At 42.9% G+C, this 27,758-nt stretch overlaps 1 protein-coding gene across 7 annotated transcripts; it reads right to left on the bottom strand.

Annotated features, from left to right (window-relative positions):
* Window positions 1–127: 127 nt before the first annotated feature.
* Window positions 128–26,534, bottom strand: rfx3 (regulatory factor X, 3 (influences HLA class II expression)). Of its 7 annotated transcripts, XR_008388053.1 has the most exons (19): window positions 26,401–26,534; window positions 14,503–14,627; window positions 14,326–14,414; window positions 12,043–12,310; window positions 11,064–11,138; window positions 10,366–10,547; window positions 10,167–10,286; window positions 9,955–10,079; window positions 9,753–9,868; window positions 9,404–9,519; window positions 9,146–9,300; window positions 8,875–8,972; window positions 8,286–8,435; window positions 7,680–7,888; window positions 5,511–5,664; window positions 4,710–4,752; window positions 4,435–4,541; window positions 4,066–4,177; window positions 128–3,876 (listed from the first exon to the last, which is right to left on the bottom strand). XR_008388053.1 is itself a non-coding variant. In XM_053644566.1 (18 exons), the coding sequence occupies exons 2-18, from the start codon at window positions 14,620–14,622 to the stop codon at window positions 4,121–4,123; spliced, it is 2,184 nt and encodes a 727-aa protein (XP_053500541.1). In that variant the 5' UTR covers window positions 14,623–14,627; window positions 26,401–26,534; the 3' UTR covers window positions 128–4,120. The 7 variants fall into 7 exon arrangements, 6 of the variants coding, with proteins under 6 accessions (XP_053500541.1, XP_053500537.1, XP_053500539.1 ...); XM_053644566.1 differs by having other exon boundaries at window positions 128–4,177; XM_053644562.1 differs by adding an exon at window positions 26,039–26,266 and having other exon boundaries at window positions 128–4,541; window positions 26,401–26,520.
* Between the last annotated feature and the right edge of the window lie 1,224 nt (window positions 26,535–27,758).

The raw sequence follows: 27,758 nt of genomic DNA on the forward strand, positions 1-27,758 counted from the left end.
GTTAATCAACAATCTGTTTTTATATTCTGTTTTGTGTAGCATTTTGTAGCTTTGTCATGAGGCCAGGGTGATGAGCATGAAAAGCTGCATGGGTAAAGCTAGCAACACCAGCAGTGAGACAGGGAGCTTTCAACAAGGAAAAGTTTATTAATTGAAAGACAAGCCACAAGTAAGTAAACAACACTAAGAAGCTAGCCTGAGCTCAAGTCTGAAATATTCAGAAAAACCAAACTACATGTGTCTTGGATATTTCTTCTATTTTTCCTCGTAAACGACACACTAAAATGTTAATATATGCCTTTATAAATATAAAAGTTCCCCAGTTTTGTCATCCTTCATGTAAAATACACAATACAAATCACTCTACACATATTGGTTAGCTCGTACCAATTGTTCAGAGAATATAATTTACTAAGAGAAATTCGAACAACACGCAAAAGGAAAAACCAAAACAAAAAAAGTTACAAATTGTATGTATATGTAAAGTACATTACTTTGTCCAAAAAAGAGAAAGAGGGCAGAAAAAGAATCACAATGTACACTTTAGTGGTTAAAGAAAGGGCGAGTAAATAAATAACCATCGGTTTTAGCTCAATATTTACAACTAAGACTGCTTTTCCGAGCAGGGTCGCTGCTCATGAGTACCACAACGCTTGTGCTTGCATTAGAACGCGCTACAGCAGGCCACGGCGCACTACGTAAACTGTCAAATGGCACTTAAAAGATTCCCAAAGCATTAAGAAATGAAAAACGATCACAACCACGCTACAAATAATAGAAAGAGGAAAGGAAAAAGAAGTGACTGGGATAGTGCAGCGGTCATAATGGTAGACTCCCAAGTGTTCTACGGTTCCCATTTTAAGAGATTAATACAGTTATTAGTCAGCACAATGGCAAGATGAAGTCGTGAACGTTCCTCTAAATGTGCATATCTGTGGTAGGTGTGTGCGAGTCGATGACGGTGAGTGATGTTTTACAGTAGGGACACCTGAACCACGTGTAAGAGTAGACCTTTGTTTTGAGCATGCAGCTTGAACTCGACTGTTTCCGCTCTCATAGGTATAATAATTGCAGAAGTGGGCAAACGTTTTGTCTGCTCCAGGAGGTCTTGGTGAAATTGAAGGCACTGAAGTCTCTTTACCAGTGAAGCTGCCTTGCTAGAACTAGAAGAGCCTTTTCCTGTTCACTCCAGCTCCGGGGGTTTGATATGTTTAAGTCACGTGTTCTTCACAGCCTTTAAGTGATGCATACCTTACATCAAGTTAGGGTCAGCGCAGGTCTAAAATGTCTCACGCAACATTCGAGGGGTGAAAAATGCACGGTTTAGTATGGCGCAGAGGCGGAGTTCGGCTACTTCCCAAACAGCATACCGTCCTATTTTAGCATGTCAGTATTAGACGGGTGGAAACGGCGGGGGGTTGGGGGAAATAATACTCGAAGACATTTCTATGGTACACGCTATGCATTATTTAATGCAAGGTTGCTGGCCTTAATGTTTTCAAAAATAAACAAACACTGAAAAGGAGGATAAAATAATCATGTTTAAAAAAAAAAAAAAAATGTTAAAGGTTATCAAGACCACGGGATATCAAGTGTACTCTGGTAGGATTTAATTAAGATATCGGTCATCACAACCCAACCCTATCTTGTGGTATGCAATTTGGGATGTGGCCTTTTTTGAAAAGTTATTTTAAAAGGTGACTCCTAAATGGCTCAGTTACATCCTAATCTGCATAGTTCACTATACAGGACATGTTGGCTAGCTGTTTCGTTTGTCGAGAGTTAAATTCAAGTACAGCTACTGCTTAGAAATTAGCTGTCTCCGTCTCCATCCCCCCCCAAAATAGAGAAATGACCATTTACCTCAATAACACACTAGTGCAAGCAATTTTTAAAAAAAAAAAAAACAAAACAAAACATCCAGTGAGTTTGCGCTCGTTAATGTTTGACCTCTGAATGCTTTTAACACAGTAGTACGTGATTTGGGACACAGCCGTCAAATCTAGCAAGGCCAACTTCAGTGCGACATACAACAAGGGTAGGGCATTTGGGGTCTTAATCAAATAAATAAGTTGTTTGCAAATTGAATTAGAACGGTAGGCTTGTGGTTAATGTGGCAGAAACTCAACAGGCAAGATAGAACACATTATTGTGCGCTGGCACAATATATATAATATATATTTTAAAAAAAAAAACAACAACTGCAAAATCTTGACATTCTAGCAGCACAAAAAGCATGCAAGACCAAAAGCACTTTCGTTTACAACTAACTGATGGTTAAGAGCTCTTCTCACTCCAGGCACAAGAGGATACGACAAAAACGTCTCACATTCATACAAAGGAACTAAATTAAAAACATGATCGATGGAAAAAGTGGCAGATAATCACACAGCTCAGTTTCACAATCTCTGTATTTCCTGTCAGCTGCCTCAGGCGTGGCGGTGAACAGCTTGTTGCTGTATAGAAAGCGACTCTTCCTATTCCAGTTCACAGATTGCACTCGGAGTTGAAAAGAAAGTCGAGCTCTCGCTTCGGTTACTTCGACAGAAAAGTCAGTTATTACTTTATGCAAGACCGTGATCGACACTTTACCTCGCTATAGGAGTCAGAAACGAGTGTGTGAAGATTGTGCAGACAAAATCATAATTAAAAAAAATTCAAATGAAAACATGATCAGTAGTAAAGAAAATATTGTTTTCCAGTGGGTTTTTTTTTCATTACATAAAACAATCAGTAAGTCCAAATACCATAATAATAATAATTAATAAAAGCAGTCCATGCTATAGTCTGTGGCTTTTACAGGAGTGCAGCTACACAGACTAGTTTTATATATAATATATAAATAATCTCAGATGTACTGGATGCGTCCCCCAACCCACAAATCTCTGAATGAAATGCATCACAATCTCCTGTTGAGTAAAATGGCATACAGTCTGAACTCCCTTCACAGTCAGTGCACGGATCGACCAGTCAAAATAAAGAGCTACAAAAGCGACAGCACCTGCTCAGAAGCAGCGATACGACACAAAATTATGAATTGATTTATCATATATATGTATATATATTTATACCAATATATATATTTTTTGTATATCAAAGCAAAGAGCAAGTTTTGGTCCCCGGTAGATATCCAGTGTGTAACGAAGGGAATGAACGATGAATCGACGAGATTTAAACAGTACGACGTAACGCACATCAAAACTTGTGGGGCGTTCGTCCAACGGCTGGCACCACTGGTGTGAGGTAGGGTGACGGTTACACAGACGACAGAACAGACACGGAAACGCACACAGATCCCTTACTAAAAACAATCAATCGACAATTCGAATCAGCTCACGCCGATGACGGGTTACAAATCCAGCCACTAGTCCAGGTGTTCGATATCTAGCAGTGAATATTTCTTTGCAGCGAGTGTTCTAGTAGAAAAGGAACAGCCTCCCTCAGTGCGATACAGTAGCTTCAACAAAACGGAAAAGCTGTTGCTGGGTTAAGGCACTAGCATGAACCCGAGGTACATTAAATCCCTGACATTAGCTCGGTTTTATGACACAGCACAGGTGCGAGAGAGGACGCGAAGCTGTACGACAGCCTGGAACAGCCAATATCAACACTTCCTATTTTTTAAAAAAAATATTTTTTTCTTTTGGTCCAATCAAAATAAACAAAACGACGACACACACACAAAAAAAAGGTCTGCACTGGATACATACTGTAGAGGATGTGAAATGAATCCTCTCCGAAGTTCAGACCAAGAGACTGATTCGACAAACAGAAGGCAAGGAGAACAGCTCAAGGAGGAGGCTGGACGTATCTGGACAGCTCGCTTGAGATTATAGCAGCACGATACACAGCAAGATTTCCAACTCTGACACAAAGCTACATGGGGGGGGGGACAAACGTAAACAATGACCAACAGTACAAATACATTGAGCTTCAGTGATGCGTGTTTTTTCCTGTGGAGCTAGTGGCATGGATTTGAGTTCTTGGTCATCTGGGGGGAAAAAAAATTTAAATAAATAAAAAATGACCCATTCTTTTCAGAGTAGGGACGTTAACATTGAGCACCTTCTCTCCTTCAAGGGCTGCTCGGAATCAAATAGCCTGATCACATAAATGAAGTTCATATAATGGCAGTGCAGGACTGAAGCATCTGCTGATGTAGTGACGTGATCAGACCCTGCTGAACAGAAGAGAGCGTGTTACATGTCGACAGATGAGATGTAAATGAATATAACTAGGTGTCATGTGGAGGGATAAGAAGAAGAAAAAAAAAGATTTGAGAGAGCGCTGGTGAAAGTGTCACACAGAGGCATAGGCGTTGCCAGCCCCACTGCAGTGACGGATGGTGGACTGCTGCTGCATCCCCATTGTACCCAGCATGTCCGGCTGTACCACGCCCACTACAGCGCTGCTTCCGTCCTCCATAGTCCCCACCTGCAACACCTGAATCACCTCTGCCTCCGCTTTCTCTTGCTTGGCCAGCGGCTCCCCTGCCTCCTGCATCTCCTCGTCCAGCTCACTGTCCATCTCGCTTACTTCATCTGGTATATGGATGAAATGCTTCAAGTGAGTATGATGGTTTAAGATTCCCAGTATTTTTACCAGAACTAGTGATTAACTTCCACAGACACTGTGGTTAGGTCTGATGCACAACAGAGCGCTGAAGAAACCAGAACCTAGCTCGCAGGCCGAGGTTTAAGCACGCTTACCTTTATCAATGTTGGTAGGTGACATAGTATTCAGGTCATCAAACTGAAAAAGGGCAGAAGGGTAAATGGTTCAAACAAAAACGACACACTCAAATCAGGACTGTTATGATGTTAGGGCATGCAAATGTGTATTAAGGACAAAAGTTTATCTCTGTGTGTGCGCGCACGGGAACAGCCTAAGATTTGCATGCTCACGATGAGCGGTCTGATTAATCTGCCAACAAATGTTGGAAAATAACAAATCTGTTCAAGAGACAGCTCATACAGCAAGACAGGCAAGCAAAACCTGATACGTCAAGTCTTCCAGCGGCTGAGTCAGGGATCGATGGGGCAGTTAATGAGGAGTTACGGAGATGCAGAGGAGTTATCAGGGAAAAATAATCAGTCAATAGCAGCATGGTGTGATCCAACCCAAAGTGGATTATTTTCCATATGCGTAACCCATCCCAATGACTGCAACACTGAATGTATTACGGACAACGTGATAAACGATTTAATGTTGTCGAAACACCTGCGAAACATGTGTCTATGGCTGAATTAGCCATATCTGATCCCATATCAGAAAGAGCTTAGAGATAAACTTTTAATTTGAATTACAAATCAGAGCCACTGTTAACAATTTTCTGACCAATTAGATTCAGGAATACAAGAGTGCTGTGATATTACTGGAGCTGATGACTCATCAATTCGCAAACCCATCAGACCAAAATGGAATTTAATCTGACAATTAAAAAAAAAAGTTTCACTAAATAGTGAATAAATAAAAGTTAGAAGGATATTTTAAATGAGGAAAATACATACCTCTCCCATAACCCCTATAGGTGTCTCTCCGGTCGCCTGGGCGACACGGTGCTCCACCAGGTAGAACATGTACTCGTCGTAGAGCAGACGGATCAGGTGGAACGAGCCGAAGCTGGCAGCACTGCGCAGGGTCAAGTCTCTGATCACCATCGAGCTGCACGGTAACACAATGACCGTTTAAAAACGAAAACTTCAACAGATTACGGATTAGCTACGCTTATAAACATATTCTTCTTGGATAATGCAGTAAAACATGCTTAAAATGTGCCTTTTTTTTTTTATCAAATGGAACTTGTGTAAATTGTACAACCCCAATTCCGAAAAAGTTGGGACAGTATGGAAACTGCAAAAAAACAAAACAAAAATACAATTCACGCCGTACTAAATTGAAAAGACTAACACATTATTTGATGGTTTACTTTGTGAAATTCATTTAGTTCAGAAAATATACACTCATTTCAAATCTGATGACTGCAACACACTCCAATAAAGTTGGGACAGTCGACTGTTAACATCACCTTTTCTTTTACTAACACTTGAGTGTTTGTGCAGGGAAGACACCAGGTGGTTAAGTTGAGCGAGCGGAATTTTCCTCCATTCCTCCGTTATGCGTTTCTTCAGCTGCGCAACTGTACGGGGCCTTTGTTGCCTTATTTTGCGCTTCATAATGCGCCACACGTTCTCAATGGGAGACGGGTCAGGACTGCAGCAGGCCATGCTCGCACCCGCGCACTCTGCTCACGCAACCATGCGCTTGTAATCCAGGCAGAATGTGATGCTCCAAAATGTGTACTTATCTTTCTGCATTAATGATGCCCTCACAGATGTGCAGGTTACCCATACCATGGGCACTGACACGCCCCCATACCGTGACAGACACTGGCTTTTGGACCCGACCCTGATAACATTGTCATGGTCCTTTTCCTCTTTGGCCCGGAGAACACGACAGATATTTTGTCCAAAAACTATTTGAAATGTCGAATCGTCGGACCACGAAACACGATTCCACTGTCCTACTGTCCATCTCAGACGAGACCGAGCCCAGAGAAGTGGGCGGAGCTTCTGGACAGTGTTGATGTACGGCTTTTGCTTTGCATAGTAAAGCCTTAACCTGCATCTGTGGATGCAGCGGCGAATGGTGTCGACCTACCAAAGTATTCCCGAGCCCATGTCAGAATATCCATTACAGACTCCTCATGGTTTTCAGCCTCGCCCTTTAGACACAGAGATTAAAAGATTCCAGGAATCCGGTCAAATTATTATATCATGCATGTGTAGAAGATGAAATGCCCAAAATCCTGTGGATTTGTCTTTGGGGAATGTTCTTCTCACAGTGTTGGATTATTTGCTGACGCATCTGTTGGTAGATCGGCGAGCCTCGACCCGTCCTTGCTCTTGAAGGACTCTGCCTTTTTTGGAGGCTCCTTATATACTATGATTAGACGATCGCCTCACCTGTTTCACATCACCTTCTTATTTCAACTTCACACATCGATATTAGTCCTAAATCGCCCCGTCCCAACTTTTTTGAAATGCGTTGCATGCATCAATTTCAAAATAATTATTTATCTTCCAAAAAAAACTAACTTTTGACGTCTTTTGTTTTAAATACAAATCAAAGTACATTTACAAATCACTCCTCTTTGCTTTTATTAGCGTTTTCCCCACTGTCCCAACTGTCAGAATTGAGGTTGTAAAAATGCTGAGCTGCAAAAACATTTATTTTCATATCTGTAGCCACTATTAGAGGAAATTGCTTCATTACAATTGGGACAATCTTGCCAGTTCTCACTTGTGTCAAAATTATATAGAATTCTGAAACACATTAGCTCTTCTTTAGGTCAGTCCTAAAATTCTTTATGAACTTCCAAAAGGTAAACTACATCTTGTGCAAGGAATGAGAGTGAGAAAAGACATCACTGTGGGCCATCTCCCTGCATTTTAAATTGTTTGAGATATCGGCACCCGAGATATGATAATAAAACAGTCCTTTAGAGTCCGGAGTATATAATACAAGTCCACTAACGTTATATGTTCGATAAAGTTGGCTTGAGGCACCCACATAAGAGGCCCAGTGAAACTCAATAGGAAAAGAAAAATGGTGGCAATAACGACACAATAGAAGAACAGTAGAGAGGAGGCTGTGTGGCATGAGGAACCCGAGCTTGCCTATAAAAGGACCACTTGAGCAGGAACTGGCGGGCCGCTTTAGGGAAACTTGGCCTGTCCTCGTAGGGCTTGAGGACCTGACTGACGACGTTGTCGAGCCAGGTGGCCCACTGCTCCAAGGAGCTCTGCTGCTGCAGTGTAGCCTTGAAGTCCTGCTCGAGTCGCTGCACCATGCCCTCCTCGCACTGGCAGACCCATGATGCCTGCTCCTGCACACCACACACACACACACACACACACACACGTCAGTACTGCTAAGGCTACAGCCTCCTGCTGACACGGTTTTCATAGAAATGGACCAAGAATCCAGACACTACTCAGTAATTTGTCAAAGAGGTGAACTCCCATTTTGAATCCATCATCACAGCTTGTATTTCACACACGGATGCAGTTCGCCTCAGTCAGAGGATTGCTCTGCTGTACTCTACGTGACCTATTGATTCTCACATGATGACTCATTGTGAAGGAGTCATTAATAACGAGCGCAATAACACAAACGGTGAATCAAACTCAGATGTGGGCATTATTGTTTATACTCGAATACAGTTGATTGTTGAAAAACTCCCCCGTAAGCGCAAGCTAGAGGAGACGGGAACCGAGATTAACCTGCACGTTGGCGAAGTCCACGCGGTTCAGGTCACTGAGCATCTGGTTGATCTGTGAGGTGTTCTGCAGGACAGCACGTGCCGCCTGGGCCAGGTGGTTCAGAGACGTGTATCTGCGCAGGGTCTGCGCAAAGGCACTAACAGCGGATACCTGATGCACGGAAAACAGGGTTACGTTAAGAACAGGGTGTTACAAATGAACGTCACGTGACCTGTCGTATCGGCTGCTGGCTGACGTTTCCTTGCTAATGGAAGCAGAGTGCCGAAGAGGAACGAAACACTTCAGGATAGGCTTGTACTGAAAAATAACCACTTTCAATTCAGGTGGTAATGGTGTCGCACCCCCTTATTGTTAATTATTTTCCCATCCTTGCTTATCTAATTAACTCTTCACGATTACCTTTTATTAGAACTAGCCATACAAACACTTAATGCAAATTATATGAATAACTTTATATAAGTTACTGAGTAACTATACAATAATAATTCTTCAAACCCAGCAGCGTTTCTACTGATGACTGCAAGGAACTGAGAGGAGGATTGATTTTGGTTTATAGAACACACGCAGTTAGCGAGCAGTGTTGGCCAACCTTGGTCTGGATCATCTTCTGGGGAATGGCGCTCATGGCGTTGGTGAGCCAGCCCTCAAGGCTTTTGGCGAAGTTACGGATGGCTTGAGTCAAGGCACCTGGAAAGGAGGGAAAGGAATGATGTAGGTACAGTATGCACAGTGTTTACTGTCTATTTGTTTGAATAACATGCAGTAATTCGATGTGTGTCGATTATTAGTTCATTGATATTTGGATTAAACCCATTCAATCACTCAAAACAAGGAGGACCATCAATAATGTCACTGCTTACTAGGAATGGGTCTGAGGACATCAGGGATGAGGATCTCCACTAGAGCCTGGTACATCAGGTGATCACAGGTGTTCATCCACTTTAGCACGGCCTCACTCTGGCACAGCAGCAACAGCCTGGCACGTGGCAGACGCCCCTCAATCTCACTCATCCCGCTGTACAAAAAAACCCCGCACAGACCTTAGATTGCGCGTTTAAAAAAAAAAAAAGAAGATTGAGCCACCGGTGCATGGGCGGTAGTAATGGAAAGCAACGCACCTGTTTTCAGTCATGGTGATGCCTTCTATTGAGTTGGAAGGGCAATAGCGCCAGAACGTCTGCCACAACTTCTCGATCAAGCTAAACTGGAGGTTTACCACCACATCCAAGATGGCCTTGTGAGCCAACGGGACATAAGCAAAACATATTTCCATTCAGACGTTTTCACAAATGTTCTTTTTTCCCGACATCAACGCCACAGCACTTTCCTGCAACATTTTGAAGCCAACTCTAAATTGTGGAGTGAAATTAAATTCGACGGGAAATGCCAACACTTTACACGAATACTACACTCCAAAAGGACAAAAATCATAAAGAAGTGTGTAATTCTCTATAAAACCCCTCTCACCTCGCAGTGTTCTCTGTACAGTATCTGAAGAGCTTTGATGTCCTCCATGCTGACACCGTCCACCCCGTTCTCTCCGAGATCGAGCTCTACAAACTCGGGGATGGCCCGAGACGCGTCTGCAAGTTGGAATCGTGTTGGTTAAAATCGTCCCGTCGTTTAAAACGTCACGCATTCATACGACGCGCCACTTCTTCATCCTTACCCAGGAACTGCTGGTGGTGCTGGCTCTGCGCGAGGACCGTCTGCTCGGCGGCATTGGGATGGTGATGCCCGCTGCTCGGGTAGTTGTCTCCTAAAAAGCTGTCCGCCTTCTGCACAGACTTGAACCTGTAAAAATCGCATGACATTAGATTAGAGCAATTAAAATCATAATTTAAACTACTATTTATGCTTAACATTAATAGCGGCGCGTACCTCTGTTTCTGATGCACAGGCTGCTGCCGCAGTGCCATGTATTGCATGTCCTCCTGCAGCCGGTTCAGTGGCGAGTCTGGCTTCACCCGGATCCCGTAATAATGATACTTGGAGTTCCCCCTGCAAGCCAAACACGGCGTTAGCTGACTGACGCTCATGAACGCGGAAAGGCTCTCGAGGAGGCCACAGGTTGAAGTACCTGGTTCCGAGGCGGCGTGTGCGCAGACCCATGAAGATGGAGCGGATGAGTTTCCCAAATGATGCGGCGTTGACCGGGTCGAGCTTCTGCTCCTGGCAGTGGCGCAGGTAGTGGCTGTAGAGTGTGGAGCGAGGCAGACTCACCCCTTCAGCAGTCTCATAGTTATCCAGAAGCCACTGCAGCTATAGGAGAGCATGGGTGTGATGTTTAGCTATTTTTAACCGCTTCACACGTTGTAAAGCATTCTAACTGATGAACATCAGAATCCACAAAGGGTGAGACACTTTTTTTTTTTTAATCCAAACCCTAGTGTGATTGTTTACATTTTAATTTTGCAAGCAGGGCTGTGCGATTTAATTTTACACATTATAACATCTTTAAAATTTTGGAAATCGTGCTATACACGTTATTAATAAAGCAATCTGCTGAGATTTAAAATCAGAGTCAGGTCTTTTACAAACGAGCAAAATCGAGCAGCGTCTTTATATAATCGTATACATCATATACATCGCCCACCACTACTTGCAAGACTTCGATCTTTAAATATGATACACTAGACATCCAGGAAAGTGTCAAAATGAAAGAAAGAACGCTGCCTAAGCCCCACCACCTAAAGAGGGAGAAACAGACAGAGCGCAAAAATGGGGAGGACAGTGAAGAAAAGAACAAGGAACCATCGTCATGTTTTTGTGACTTACATGGCTGTTGAGCAGTGAACTTCTCTGACTGGACAAACCCTCAGACTTTTGGAGCGTCTCAATCGCCATTTCAATCTGATAGACCAAAGAGCAAAAGGAAAACAACGGAGGCGAAAATAAAAAAATAAATCAAATTTAAAAAAAAAAAAAAAAAAAGAGGGGGGGAGAAAAAAAAAAATAAAAAACAAAGGCTGTAGCGACAGAGACCCATACTGAAAACCACCAAGATATGCAGTAATCAGTACAGATTAGCAGAAAATAAAACCGCGTCAAGCTTCCCGAACACCAAACGAGACACGGAGCGAGACGGCACAGCAGATTCACATAAATAAAACCGTTCACATTCAAAGGAATAATTCACCCAAAAATGTGAACAGTGCAAGCAGGTGTAGTTTTGATTCAAATAAACATGTTTGGGAGAAGTGTTTCTTTGAAACAGGTTTGAAACATGCAACATTTCTGCAAAGCAACACACAGCGGTCTTTCACAGAACACTACCACACCTGACCAGCAGAGGGCAAAACTCCTCTAGTAATCAATCATCTTACGGCTCACCGCTTGTGGGGAAAATCTTCTAGAATTCTACATGTTTAAAATTTAGGTTCACCCTTATGTTCCGCTCAGTACTTTTATTAATTACTTAAAAGCAGATGTACAGCTGAGCTGACCTTTTATTTTATACACTTATAAAATGAACTGAAAACGTTCATTTCTCATCTAAATATTTCAGGAAAAATTCCCAAATCTCTTCTCTATTTATGCGCATCCGTGAGGGGGGGAAAAAAAAGAGAAAAGAAAATCCCTCTTCAGCCAATTTTGTAAATACAACATGATATTAAAATTTATCAGTTTCCATCATTTCATTATGGTCACTAGTTTTGTTCTTAACTCAAACAGAACATAAGAGTTAAGTGTTCATCCTCCCTTAACAGTGAGAGAAAGCAGGTGATAAGGATTTGATCACTGGGTTTTGTTGTACCGTAGCTGGAGAGGCCCTGGTGGTCTGCGCTGCAGTGTGAGGGGCGGAGCCGTCCATGGCGTTGGACCCGATCAGGTAGGCCCCTGAGCTGCTGATGATCTGACCCCCCGTGAGGCCCATAGCCAGCCCGCCGTTAGTGCTGCCGTTGTTGGCCAAGCTGTGACTCGTCACCACCGTGCTCACCTGAGGTGCGGCGCCTTGTGTGTCAAAGTAGCTCCCGCTGCTGTTCTGACTGTACAGCTGCGGCTCCGAGTACGAGTATGTGCGTCTAAGGAAACACGCGCACAAGCAGACGTACGGTACAATTTAATACGCAGGCATGAGCATCTTTCTGTGTGGATTTACATCTGCATCAACAATAAATATGGAACATATGAACACTTCCGAGTCCAGCTACAGATGTGCCGTGACGACGTCACGATATCTCCTACACGTGTTTATGGAAATGTGATCCAGCTTTTTTTCCCCTCCTCCCTTGACCAATATTTCATCTTGGTGGGTGTTTGCTTTGCTTGTTACAGCCTGGATTTTCAGGACTTTTTCCCCTCCCTTTTCATTTTTGGGAATAAACTGAATTTAAAATGTACTATGGATATAGTAGAATAACGTGGGTATAAATATAGCAGAAATTTCCGCACATTTCCCTGATTCTCAATGTGAAAAAGCACAAGCCAAAGCAGTCACGACGCCTGCTCTCTGCAACGGCAGTTTTGTGCCAAGTAACGTTTTAGAGCACGCACACGAGGTTCCCTTGTAGACCGTTTCTACCAGCTGACAGATTTTAATTGGTATCTCTTTTCTACCAGTTTACCACCCACCTATTTTAACCCGATATGATTTTAAAATGCCCCCCAAAAAACCCCAAAGCCTCTCTTCACAGAAATAACGCTTCTAAAAGCATCTGACTGCTTGTGCCATTTTTTCATCCAATCTTTGTTTCTAAAAACAGGTTCTCATGGATACTGAAAGAACGCAAGGTGCATGTTTTAATTAAATCACCGCTCTCGCTCTGCTTTAATACGATGACAACCTTTGTCAAAGATCAACTTTAAATACATTTAGAAACCGCGCTCTTCAGCAGAACATTTTAATTTTGTTTCAAAACGGATTCTTATTACAGTGTAGAGATTTGATCAGGAAGTATGCCGGGTGTGATCGTTAATACGTCACGCTATGCTTTCACTGTGTTTCTGAAGGCATATCCTTGACATGTTGCCTGGGATTAGTATAACTGAAATAAAATCGAAGTGCGCCCTATGAGATGTGTGCTATATCCTATAGTATATACACACACTATTTAAAAAGAAAAAGAAAGAAAAGGAAAAAGGAGGTCCGATGTGCCATTTAGTGAAGGAGTTTCATTATACGAGGTGTAAATCTGCTTCATGTCCTTCACTTCGTGCGCATGAGCTTAGTGAAGAGCTCTCTAGCTCTCGGGCCCGGCACGGCAGGAAGATGGCTTCTTTGAGAACTCGTCAATACATGCAGTCATCGTCAGGTGACCGCACACAATTTACACCCCCGCTGGGGCTCAAGTGCCGTCAGCACCAACATGTTTTTGTGACAAGACGCTTTCTTGCCTTCCTCGTCGCTCCAGCCACACACAAGGCAAGACACTCGAGACAAATACAGGGAGCGAATTTGTCTCTCTTGTTGTTGGGCAACAGAACGGACCCTTAAGCCGGGCTCTCCGACTGGTGACGCGGTGGTTTTTGGTTTTTTTCCCACCCTAACGGCCCGATTTGCTGTTGTGTTTGTTGACAAAAACAGATGTTCGGCTTACGGGTTTCTTTCCCCATGTGCTTTTATTTCGGTTTAAGCTGGAATACAATGCAGATGTGGAGTTTTCACTAGGCAGATTAAATTATCGTGAAAGGATGAAAAGTGCAGCACGAAGCCATCACACACACGCAGTTATGCATATTTCACGCCGATAAAGACGCTAGGTAGGTTAATCTTTATTGTCAAGGTAGCAAACATGATGTGCTACACGCTCATATTCTCATTTGCTTCCCTTAGTCCGGATCAATCACCCTATTTAACTAGCGTACTCCTACTTTTTTTTTTTTTTTACATTGATTCCTACTACGTTTTTCAGATTCTGGGCAACCAAATCACAGGACTGGAGTTTTTTTTCCCTTGCTTGACGGACTAACTGATAAATTCATAATTTGTTCACCCCTGAACCATATCAAATCATACATGAGAGCAGTTCTGCCTCTTTTTCTAAAAATTTTATCTTTAAGATATATCGAGATGTTTTTTCCATGTCGGCGCACTCACATGGTTCCGTTGGTGTAGACGCTGCTGTTCTCCTCCACGTACTGCACCTGGGACGGGTACACATGCTGCACCTGTTGAACAGTCTGTGCCTGCGAGAATCGGAGAGCATACGTGTAAACATATAAAAGCTAAAAACAGCAGCACCGGTGGTGATGTCGGCACCGGAGACCAGCTGACCTGTTGCTGGACGGGCACCTGAGTGGGCACCTGCTGGGTGGTAACAGCAGGCTGCACAGGCACGCTGGTCTGGAGGGGCACCGTGGACGAGGAGTCAGCGCCCGCCTCTGGGGTTTGCATGGCGCCTACACGGCACAGGGGGCACAAACAAAACAAAAAAAAAGTGTTTTTAAAAATGATATTTAAATACGAAATCTGTTCCAACATGACTTCTTCACACATTAACATTCGACTGGTGTTGGTTAAAAGTGAATAACAGCGCTCATGTTACTACACAGCAGATATCTGATACGACATGCAGTTTACTCATGATATACATCACATGTAGGGCTGTTACGGTTTCACGGTGCCTGAGCCCAAACCCACACACAATTAATTAAACACTCACAGGAACTTCGAACAGGTCTGAATCACTGATCTTTGTGTATATATAAATAAATAAACAAACAAACTGGATAGCTCATGGCGTCACCAACAATGAAGCTACAGCGCAGTCATCTCTGTTTTCCTCAACGTTCTGAACTCACTGAGTCGTAACGGGAAATCATCTGTTTTTGCCGAGTGATTTTTTACCCATCCAGGTCACTTAGCTCTCCTATTATTTTGGAAAAAAAAAGTTACATCCATTATGTTATGGGTTCAAAATGACTTCCCGGTTTAAATATACACAAGAACAGCAAAAACAGCTTAAAAGAGTAAACCTTTAAATACGGCTTGTCCGAAACAAGCCATAAGGAGAAACGTTTGCATACAAGTCTGTTGTTACTCTCGACTGCCGCGTCACCTTCAGCGGCGCACGTGTTCTCTCGATAAAAACCAAGTTTAAGAAACTGAGGTAAGATGCATCAGTAGACTTTTACAAACATATGTTTTGCAGGCTTTAAAGTGTTCATTCTGAATACACAATTATGCGGCGTAACTTTTGGTTACGTCGAACGTTCACTGTGGTCATTTTCTGAAACGAACATTAGCTACGGCGCTAACGTTAGCTTAGGAAAAGAACCGCAAATGGTTAACAGCGAGTTAGCTTGTGGTCAAGTTGGATATCTGCTTACAGATCAACAGCACTGTTCACAGCACGCAGGAAAGCGGAATCTGTTCGTCTTCACAGAATTAGTTCTTCTCTCCCGGAGTATAAAACACACTGGTGAGAAATCATGCGGGAGAGGATGACACGTTTTGAAGATGATCAGAAGATGGAGGTTTTGCTCGCTTTTTTTTTCCCCCCCTCCTCCCTTTCTTTTCAATTTGACCCGAGCTACTTCCGCATTCAGACGGCTCTTCAAAGAAAGAAAAGCAAGCAAAACATCCATATATTATACACACACACACACACACACACACATTTATATTATATATACATACACATTATATATAGATAGATCAGGGTCTATACTCCATTTTTATATTTGGCTCTTTTGGATTTATTCTGAAGAGTGTTACTTTCTAACCCCAGTGGAATCTCGCACTGATTATAAAATACTTTTATTAACCTATAAAGCACTAAACGGTCTCGCGCCACAGTATCTAAGCGACCTTTTGGTTTTCTGTGATCCGCCACGCCTACTTAGATCAAAAGATGCAGGCTATCTGACGGTGTCTGGAATAGTGAAGGCTACAGCAGGGGGAAGAGCTTTCTCTTACAGAGCCCCACAGTTATGGAACAGTCTTCCTATTAGTGTTCGGGACTCAGACACAGTCTCAGTGTTTAAGTCCAGGCTGAAAACGTATTTGTTTACTCAAGCCTACCCTGACTAGACTTTCTGTTACGCTAAGCACAGTCCTAATAATCTCTTCTCTCCCTCTCTCCTGTTGAGTCACACACGATTTTATGGAGATACTAGAGATCCTGATCCTCTCTGCTCTCCGGACCTGCCTGATCCTTTTCGGATGTCCTGCCTCTGGATGGAGCTCTCATCTACTCCAATTCCAGACTGCTGGGACTACGGCTGCTCCTAAAGCCATACAGACTTCATATAAATCCATAATGAACTTTTTTTCACACTATCTGTTGTGACCCAGATGAGGACGGGTTCCCTTCTGAGTCGGGTTCCTCTCAAGGTTTCTTCCTCTTAACATCTTGGGGTTTTTCCTCACCGCCATCGCGCTCAATTGGGATAAATTCGCACCTTTAATATCTGTACACCGTGTTGATGTTTCTGTGAAGCTGCTTTGAGACAATGTCTATTGTAAAAAGCGCAATACAAATAAAATCGAATTGACTTGAACAGTTACCATATCAACACAAAGCTAGTCATTTATATCAGCGATCAGTGATCAGAACTCTTTTTAAACTCCGTATCCTGTAACAATCTGCAGATGTGTATCGGGTACCTTTGCTTTAAAACGGGGGTATTTTTATTGTTGATTATTAAAGATTAGGATCGTGATCCCCCACTGTACATGGGAATAAGGACGCATTTGTGTTTAATCTCTGCACGGTCTGCATAAATTACAGCCTGTGGGCACTTCTACAGCCTTTAGCGAACGCTGTTTTGCAGTTAAAAGCAGCACATGGGGTCATCTTGACAGTTTTCGTCCGTTGGCGCTCGGCGCCCCCTGTCGGTAGGGTAAAATGGCCACCAGGGCACTTCCGGTGGCTTCACCTACTGCTGGTAGTTTAGAATTCTATCCATCTCTCTCTCTCTCTCTCTCTCTCGATTTAAAATATATGAACGTCTGAACGCTCAGAACACAATAAAAATGATATCGATATCAAGATCATGAATCATTTTATCTCACGCTCAGATCTACACCTGGCATTTATACGTTATCTACGTGTGCATTGGGACTGGAATTGACAGTCCATGTATGCAACGGTGTTTTTGTTTTGTTTATTGGGATAAATCACTCCTTCATGCAACGCTGATCTGACGCACTGTATAGACTGCATTTACACCTGCCTGAGCCTCCGGTTCAGTAGCAATGTTACTGCTACCTGATGGTGAAGGGTGTAACTGGGACCCTTGACGATCATCATTTCGAGGGTTCATACAAGGTTGCCTCAGTGCCTCAAACACTGCGTGTATACCAATTACGCCACATTATGGGAATCCACAGATGTTCGTTTTAACACTGATAAGTAGCTGGAAGCACTGGACTGGTTTAAATCATCAAATAAGCAAATAAAGCAGGTTAGCCGTGTTTCATGCGTCAGGCGCACTGCAGCGTACAGCTATAAAACTATATTTACTGGAAGGAAATGTCTTGTGATTCTGTAAGGCAGCAGAAGACGTACAGTGTTTTAGGGTCTCAACAATTGTTAGTGTTTTTAAGATAAAAAGCCAGTGTCTTTAAGAAGGGGCTCATCCTAATGCTGGGCAATGCAACATGATTTAGATATAGTGCTAAATTATTATTTGAATGTATGACGCATATCGGTACTTTGGTTTATCCTTTATATCCAATAACACTATTTCTTACAGTTCCCTCCACACTTGGTAAACATGAGCAACGAAGGCTGTGAAAAAACTTTATTGTTTAACCTTTTTTCTGCTCTCATGGATATCAAACAATTGCAAACAAAACAGATTTATCAAAAAAAATATATATCTTGGTTAAACATGTGAGAAACAATTAATGGCACCCTTTTAGTCAGTACTTTGTGCTAGCTCCCTTTGCCAAGATAACAGCTCTGAGTCTTCTCCTATAACGCCTGATGAGGTTGGAGAATACATGGTGAGGGATCTGAGAGCGTTCCTCCATACAGAACCTCTCCAGATCCTTCACATTTCGAGGTCCACGCTGGTGGACTCTCCTCTTCAGTTCACCCCACAGGTTTTCTATGGGGTTCAGGTCAGGGGACTGGGATGGTCATGGCAGGACCTTGATTTTGTGGTCAGTAAACCATTTTTGTGTTGATTTTGATGATGTTTTGGATCATTGTCCTGCTGGAAGATCCAACCACGGCCCATTTGAATCCTTCTGGCAGAGGCGGTCAGGTTTTCATTTAATATCTGTTGATATTTGATAGAGTCCATGATGCCATGTATCCTAACAAAATGTCCAGTTCCTCTGGCAGAAAAACAGCCCAAAACATTAAAGATCCGCCTCCATATTTAACCGTGGACATGAGGTACTTTTCCATATGGCTACCTCTCTGTGTGCTCCAAAACCACCTCTGGTGTTTATTACCGAAAAGCTCTAATTCTGGTTTCATCTGACCATAGAACCCGATCCCATTTGAGGTTCCAGTAGTGTCTGCAAACTGAAGACGCTCGTTTGTCTTTTTATGAGAGTAGAGGCTTTTTTCTTCAAACCCTTCCAAACAGCTTGTGGTGATGTAGGTGACTTCAGATTGCAGTTTTGGAGACTTTCTGACCCCAAGACGCGACTAACTTCTGCAGTTCTCCAGCTGTGATCCTTGGAGATGTTTTGTCCATGCAAACCTCTTCACAGTGCGTTGAGACGATATAGACACACGTCCAATTCCAGGTCGATTCATAACATTTCCAGTGGACTGGAACTTCATTATTGCCCTGATGGTGGAAATGGACATTTTCAATGCTTGTGCTATTTTCTTATAGCCACATGATTGATTGATTGGTGGACAATAAAGTCAAATCAATGTGGAAATTCTTCTTGTGGCTTCTCATAAAACACACAATTATACACATACACATTAATATAAAGATTCTCCTCACAAAGAGTTGCTTACCCTTCATTTAATATTCTAATGATCACTGGTCCAGGCTGTAATATTAAACATTAAAGTACTCTCAACATGACTTTTGTATACCATTTCCAAAACATCAAAACTCTTAATTTTACGGTTAAGAAGTAACCTCTGACTTGCTTTACACCAGTCTCCATGAACAACCGCATTTTTAAAATAAGCTTACTCACTCATTACTTGATTTTTAGAACAAAGTTGCACGAGAACCAGATCATCAGCATAGTTAAACAGACCAGCTGTATTACTCTTCATTTCTAGCTCATTAGTATATATGGAGAACAAGAGTGGTGACAACACACAACCCTGTGGTGTCCCTGCATTTAAAACCCAATCTCGACACTGCTTTATAGGCACCCAAAAACATTCACGAAACATTTGTCCAAGATGCGTGTCGAGCGCGTCGGGCACGTGATGTATTGCTGAAGAGCTGGAAGATGTGCAGATATACTCGTGGGTATTAAAGTCCCCAAGAATAAACCCCGGCTGGTCCGAAGCGTCACAGAAACATTTTGTAATTTTATTAGCCGCTTCAGTACGTTTTGGTCCTGGCACCGTAATCGTGAATCAGAACCATAAGAATCAGCCCAAACTCTCGAGGTAAATAGACGGGCCTTATTGCAGCAGAGATCTCAACCATGGGTGCAACTCTGGTCCGGTATTTTTTTTTTTAGTTTATATTGTGTTGCCCAGTTATTGTCCAAATATAGAGAGAGTCCACCACCAATTGATTTTCCCGCTGCTCTATTGTCCCGATCCGGTCTAATAAGGGTGTAACCATCCAGGTCAATATTGTGGTTATTCTCCGTTTCTGTTATTAAGGCATATTAAGTTACTGCACCTAAACAAATCTTCCGTCTTAACCCGATTGGTTAGTTCATCAAGTTTGTTATTTAGGGATCAGACATTAGAAAGAATAATCACAGGAGACAGGCGCCTTGTCTGTTTTTAATGCCACCCCTTGAGCCCCGTTCTTATTTTACCTTTATGTTGAGTCACTTTCCTTTGTCCCTCCTTTGACATGGATAGAAAATGTAGCATTGCAGGGGTTCCTGAAGAATTACCGGTGCTCTCTTAGCGATGATAAAAATCCCCGAGAGTAAATCCTCACAGGTGCGCCCACACCGTTCTCTCCAGGTGTCGAAAGGTTTTCCGGAATTAAGGAGAAGATCGAAATGCACGTGAACGCAGATTTTCCAGCGAACTCTCTTTCACTATCCCGTCGAGTCGTCGACCACATGTGCAACTTAATCGTAACGAAAAACAACTCAGACAAACTTAAAAGCACAAACAAACAAACAGAGAAGCACCGGGTCTGCAGCCTGGCCACGCCCCGGAAGTGTGAAAACAGAAGTGTATCGGACTTCGTGTTTTGTGAAGCTCAACCTTTTGCCGCACTTCACAGCTATAGTCCTTGCTCTTACCCATTGTTATGAATGACTAAGTGAATTTGGCCTGTGTGTTACCTCATATTTATACCCCTGTGAAACAGGAAGTCATAGTCGAACAAATTTCCTGTTCCTAGTCACCCAGGTGTACTAATAAATAAGTAAATAAATCAAAATATCAATGGGAATATACTTCAAATATATTTCTCATATGAATTCATGGGGTTCCAATAATTGTTTTATTAAACAATTGCTTTAATTGTCTATATTAACCAAAGCTAATTATTTTTTATTTGCAATTGTCTGATATCCATGAGTATTTTTGTGAAATTTTATTTTTTTAAGGATTTTTTCACAGCCTTCTTTGCTAAAATTTACCAAGGGTGGTGATATAGGCGGAGACCACTGTATATATATCTTATAGTATACATCTTACATAGTGGCAAGTTCCTAAATCCATTTTTGTACCAATCATTTAATCATTTTCTAGTCGTGAAAAACAAACGAACAAAAAAACGAACAAAGCCCAGAATACCAGTTATAGAGTTCTAACCATTTTACAAACCGATCACGATTCTTATAATCCATCCAGTCGTGAATTATCGTACAAAGTCGTCATACATCGTAATACAGGAGCCCCACTGCACATTTCTACTAATGCTACAGCTCTCCTTTAAGGGAATAAAAATCAAAATAAAAAAATTTCAGCCCAAATTCTGCTCTCCTAGCGTATTCCTCTCCCTCTATGAACGAGATCCCGGCTCCAGTGTGACCCGGAGCTTCTCGTTTACTCTAGCAAGGATTTTATTTGCATAATTTACTACTTATCTTTAACACACTAACACTTTGCACAATAAAACACGCACCGAAACAGACTCCAATTAATAAGAAACGTATAATAAAACCTGCGCACAAACCCCACACTCGCTCCTTTAACGACCCGACGGCGTTTGATTACTAAATTAAGAAAAACAACTATAAGTTTGCAGCTAAAATCAAATTAGGCGTACGTAACGAGAAAGATTACCTACACTGCCTACGCCTCGCATCTATCTCGCAGCAGCATAAAACACACACACACACACACACACACGGTGTAAATGTTTGTTAAAAAGAAGATGGAGCAGAAAGCGCAGGGCTGAGAAAGAGAAAGCGCTTATCAGCCTGCGTCCATCTGCTCGAGCCCTGAAGAATCGCTGCATCTGTGACGTTACCGAAACACCTGGCCCAGCTGTGCTACTCGAGAGCAGCGGCAACCGTGACTCACCCATTACTCTGCATGAACGGCCTCGAAACTCAAGCCGTGAAAGGTTTCATCATGTTTTGGTTCTGATGAGAACCGACGTGTCGAAGGTTGCTGGAAGGAATTAGTACATGGATAAAATAACTGAAACTAACCAGGCCTCTTTACACATTCTGAACGCCGCCAATGAATGGAGCCTGTCGCAGTCATAAAAGGCGGTTAATAATTAAGCGTTTCCACGCTTCGGGTCTCGCGCGCCTCTCCTGAGCCTTTATAAACCCCCTCGCCTGAACTGGCTGCAGGCTACCCGAAGTGACACGTCTACAAACTCCAAGATTATCACAAAGCCCCATGATTCATCAGTCGGCCTACTGGGCGCAGTGTGTCGGAAAAATCTGGATCGTGATTCACCTCGATGAAGCGCTCGTGTGAGAGCGACGGCCTCTCGCAGACGCTTGCCACACCAATACAAATACCAGAGAGGATATGAATAAAGGGACGTGTGCGCCGCATGAAGATCACCTTCAGTTCACCTGCATGACCTGCATACCCCACCTGTAACAATTACAAAAGTGTGGATTTTATATTTCTAATATTTTCCTCCACGGCGTGCGTGGGGAAACCTCGTCACACGACAGAGAAGCCACGTGTTGTTCCGTATAGAAGTGTCTTGGTTTGGACCTGCCACTGCGATCACGCCCGGTCAGCACTACGCGTTCGTGAAACCCGTGCGAGCACGTGTACCGTAAAAGCTTTGCAGCCTCATCTCGAGTTTCGTGTGGAATGAAGTTAAGGATGACGTCGGAAAGACTTATTACATACGAAGTCTCTCCTGGTTAATTATCCCCTCAGCTTACCGACAGCCCGAAAGACTTTCCCTAGAGGCTGAGCTCATGGCAACACGTCTCCCTCCTCCTCCTCCTCGCCTCCTGTTTATCATTTACCTGGAGGATACAGGTGCTGTTGTGTTCAGGAGCATGTGTATTCCGAAGTCTCATGTTTAGGAAGTCGTCATTTTCACTCTGCGTTTTGGGAGTGCGCATAAAACTGGATTTTAGGCTACTGATAAAACAAATAAACAGATTTAAAGCTATTTAAAAAAAAAAAAAAAAAAAGAAAAAGAAAACGTAGCCGTGACCTGCAGAATTCTCATGCACAATAAACTACAGCCTCCAAACAAAGGCCACCTGCTCCCTGGCTCGCCCTGATGAGGAGTGGCGGAAAACTTGCCACAAACAGGCACCTGCCCGGCTTCTCCAGCATGCTCCCTGCCCCCCCGCCCGATCCCCGAGGCCCTCTGCACCTTCCGTGCATTCATGTGCTCCCCTGTGGCCCACTTATGTCCCGAACTCAGCCTGCCTCAAAAGCCAAGCGCTAACAAAGGGCCAAGAGGAGGGCAGCGTGCTCTCTCTTACTCTCCCTCCCTTCCTCCATCACTCCCTGTTTCTCACACACACACACACACACACACACACACACACACACACACACACACACACACACACACACTTGAGGCTTCATCGTGTGCAACCCCCTTCCTAGACCAATTTTTTACAGCTGCTTGGAAGGTTGTCTTGAAATGCTCTTACATCATTAGGCTGTTACTCCAGCGAATCAAATGCTACAAGAGCACCTGTTAAACGCAAGCACGCTTGACGCCGACCGAACCGCACGATTTTTTCTTCTTACACCGCATCACAAGAGATCAGATACAAGCTAACAAAAAATTCCTAACTTGACAGTCGTAAGAGCAAAAAACAAACAAAAAAGTCCAAAACTGACTGATAATGAAAATGAAGTATTAACCTTCATAAAGCGATTGGGGAAGAAAAAAAAACAGGGTACAAAGAACAGGTGGTGCGGCCCTATAACGAGATCTGATAACCAGCCCTTTGACATCCTGTCCTCAGGTGTGGACATGCGGGGGAATATGACGGGCTGAAAAAAACTCAATCACCCCAAAAACACTTGGTCTGTTAGAGAGCGAGCGAGAGAGAGAACGAAAGAGAGAGAGACTCCCCCCGACTATTCTGTGACACAAATAACAGAAGTAAAGCTGCTCATTAGTCCTACTACTTTACATAATTAACCTGGAAGCAATTTTCACGTTCTCTTCCTAATCGACGATTCTGTGACGCAATCACTAGTGCTACGTTTTTGTTGCCCCCCCCCCCAAAAAAAACTGTCCACAAATCTGACAACTTGAACAACCGCTTAAAGCGACTCCACAGTGAAAAGCTGTTAGTGTTGACAATCAAGCATCACACATTGAAATAGTGGGTCTGAGTGATTCGTTTGCCAGTCCTCCCCCTCCAGGTCAGCCTAGCGAGCACCTGTCGAGCGCCTTACAACCTGCGTGTGGTGCACAGCTGTTTCTCCACCTAATGAAGACAACAGGGGGACCGAAGAGGCGGCGGCACGTCTCACTATGGATTCTGATGCAATCCTGAGAAACCATTCGCAAAACTGAGACGGCAAGGAATTCTGATCGAGGGGAGAAATATTAACAGTAATAATAATAATAATAATAATAAAAAAACAGAAATGTGTGCAAAATGTGATCTGTATTTGTCTGTCAAGTTTAGGTGCCAAGAGACTTTGATTCCATGCCAGAGATGCTGCGATCGCTATAAATCACACGAGACAGAGGAGTGTTCAAACTGATCTCGTAACAGATGACATCCCTTTTATATTCGTTCGATAATTTTACACGCAAAAATGCACACCACGGTCACTGCTGTAGGACGACCGATACGTAGAACAGCCATGAAGCGAGATGGAGTTTCTGGATCTTTTCGTACACCAGGTGCATTTGGTAAGATTAGTCTTTATGGTTAGGTGTGTTCAACATTTGAATAATTCCCTCCCATGTTCACGAAGCTCCTCCCTCCAGGATCTAGTGATCTGTAATTCCCTCCGATGTTTACAAAGCTCCGCCCACAGGATCTACAGTGATCTGTAATTCCCTCGAATGCTTACGAAGCTCCGCCCACAGGATCTACAGTGGCCCTTGGAGTAGAATGTCTTTAAACCGACTGACAGGAGGCGCATACGAAAAATCCCCAAGAACAAAAACATTTCGGACCGGAAGTTAATTTTCCAAAGACGCTCTCTCAGCAACTTAATACACTTTCACACATCTTCTAGGCTATTCGCACAAATAAGGAATAATAAAATAAAACCAACAACCCCAGAGTATTACACCTTTAATGATCCAGATGTTGCGTTACACACACACTTAGGGCCTTGAACAATACAGATGTGTAACTGAACTGAACAAACTCTAAAGCAAGGATTTACACAAACACTCCCTCCTGAAGCGCACACACACACACACACACACACACACAGAAATTCAGTGGTAGGAAAATTAGTGTTATAGGATGACCCAAAGAAACTAACTGTATCAGGATCCATCCAATCATCACACAGGCCTTGGTATGGGGCTACTTAATGATCCAGCTGTTGTGCAGATGTACAGATGTTAGGTCATGAACAAGACAAGAAACTCAAAAACGAACGGGAGGTGAACTGGACAATATTACACTCGTATCATATCCACACGAGACGAACACAAACTGAGCAAAACTCCCAGCCTTCAACCCTGAGGAACCTGCTGAAGTGCTGACATCATCATAGTAATAATAACACCGAGCTTATCTCTCAAGCATCAAAACAAAAGACCAAATTGTTAACTCTGGACAGCTAGGCTAGCCTATGCTAAGCTAACAGCAGCTATAAGACAGCGCTATAACAATAGATACCGGAGCAAAACCTGAGCTGGTTTAACCCTCAGCTAACTGCCTGCCATTCCTCTAACGCGCTTTAACACCATTTCATCTCTCTTCACTACATTTCAACCGAATTCCTCCTACATATAACCTACATACGGTCAACAAATCCATCCCTGGTTCAATTAGCATTATTAAGACACCTGCTCGAGAGTGTTAAGGTACTCCGCGTATTAGCTAGGAACACCAAGAGCTTATTACAACGACACAAAAAAGCAGCCATTTTAGAGAAATTAAAGCGTCGCGTGAAGATTCTAACGAGCAATAAATAAATAAACAAACAAACAAACAAGGCAAACTAGCATGTGTAGCACCAGTTAACTTCAGCGTGCTAGCAATTAGCTTCGGAGCGGAGAGCGCCTCAGAACACCTGCTCCTGCGCCCTCAGGAGAAACGATGCCGGGAGCGTCTAAACAGACACATCCGCAGAAACAATACACACCTTGGCCAAGTCAGCAAACAAGTTCTGGTTCGCTATTAGACCTTATATTCGACAGGAATTACAATCCAGAAATGAACGACATCTTTACTTCATAAAAGTATTCGCGAGAGAGAGAGAGAGAGCGCGCGCGCGAGAGAGAGAGACGGACACATCTGTGCGTGGCTAAGCTAGCGTTAGCTCCGATGAAATCATATCCGTGTTGCTAGCCGACTTAGCAGCCTAGCGCATCTGGAAACGTGGCCACAATTAACAATACAGCAGATATTTCATTTGTGCAGCAAAGCGTCAGCGTGTACAAGCTGTAGGAGAGGAAGGGGGAAAAATACCCCAGAAAGAAAACCAAGCAGCCGCGAGATATTCACCTGAACGGTGTGTGTGGAGATGAGGATGAGGATGGCAGAGGCGGTAAGGATGGAGCGCGAGGTGCTGGTTGTTGTTGTTGGTGGGTTACAGTCGCCACGACTACGGTGACTATGGCGCCGGATCGCAGGGCAACGGTTGCTATAAAGCGCATCGTGAACACAACCTAACCTTAGAGTGACGAGAGGCGTATACGTCACGAAGGGGGCGGGGCTGCATCGCACAGCAAAGAATATTCGACCGGAATATTTCGCGTCGAGTAAATTCAACTCGGCGAACGCAAATCATTTAAAAACATAAAGAAAGCGACGATTTTAAGGGCTTATTTATTTATTATTATTATTATTATGAAAAAAATTTTTTAGACAAGCCTCCATTTTAGATATTGTAAGCTAGTAAAATCATAATAAAAACGTTAAACTCTTCGGATAAGCTGCATCCTTTAGCAACACCTCAAACAAATATGCATTAACAATTGATTCATTTGGGCGAAATGAGTGCTAAATTCTTTTGTTTAGCTCTATGAGGGCGGGACTTCCCCGTTCAACGTCATCGCCATAATCAAGGTTGGTAGAACGAACAGAGAAAGGAACTGAGCAACGTCTGTACCTGCATACTACCCTACTAAGCAGCATGCCAAGATAGTACTCGACTATTACCTGTAGGTTGCAATGCATACTGTTTAGTACAGTAGTATGCACTTACATATTCTAAGGTTTTTTTTTTGTTGTTTGTTTTTTAATTTGATTTAAAAAAAAAAAAAAGCGTTGTCAGAGTAATAATTAGCCTAGCACCTGAAATGATAAAGTTTGGAAACTCAAGAATCAGATATTGTACTTAACTCCTCTCTCTGTGTCATCATGCTTAAATATGTAATACACATAGTTATCATAATCACCACAGTAAAATCATGTTAAATGTGGATTAAAAAATGTCAACCGTATTAGTATCAGATTTATTTCAAACACATGTGGGACACATTGTTTTCATGATCCACTATAGAAAAACAGTATCATGGTTAGGGTTGTATCGCTCAGCTACTGAGTACTGACCTACAGTATGGACTGAAACAACACACATCATGCAAATGAACGCAGGACATAATTTGTCTCGATAATCAGCACCCATTGTGACTCTGGTTGTTTTGCATAATTTGGCAACGGAAAAATGGGGTATCAAATACGTAATGAACATAATTCCCATCAGGCACCATAGTAAAATCACGGTAGTGTCACGGTTCGGTTTGATAACAATGGTGAAAGTCAAAGTTAACTACAACCTATAGAAAAAAAACAACAACAAACATTAGTTTGGGCAGTAAATTATCCTCACACACCCCCCCGACCCCCCGACCCCCCGA

This window comes from Ictalurus furcatus, chromosome 16 (genome assembly GCF_023375685.1).
Source record: "Ictalurus furcatus strain D&B chromosome 16, Billie_1.0, whole genome shotgun sequence".
In the NCBI taxonomy this organism is placed as follows: Eukaryota; Metazoa; Chordata; class Actinopteri; order Siluriformes; family Ictaluridae; genus Ictalurus; species Ictalurus furcatus.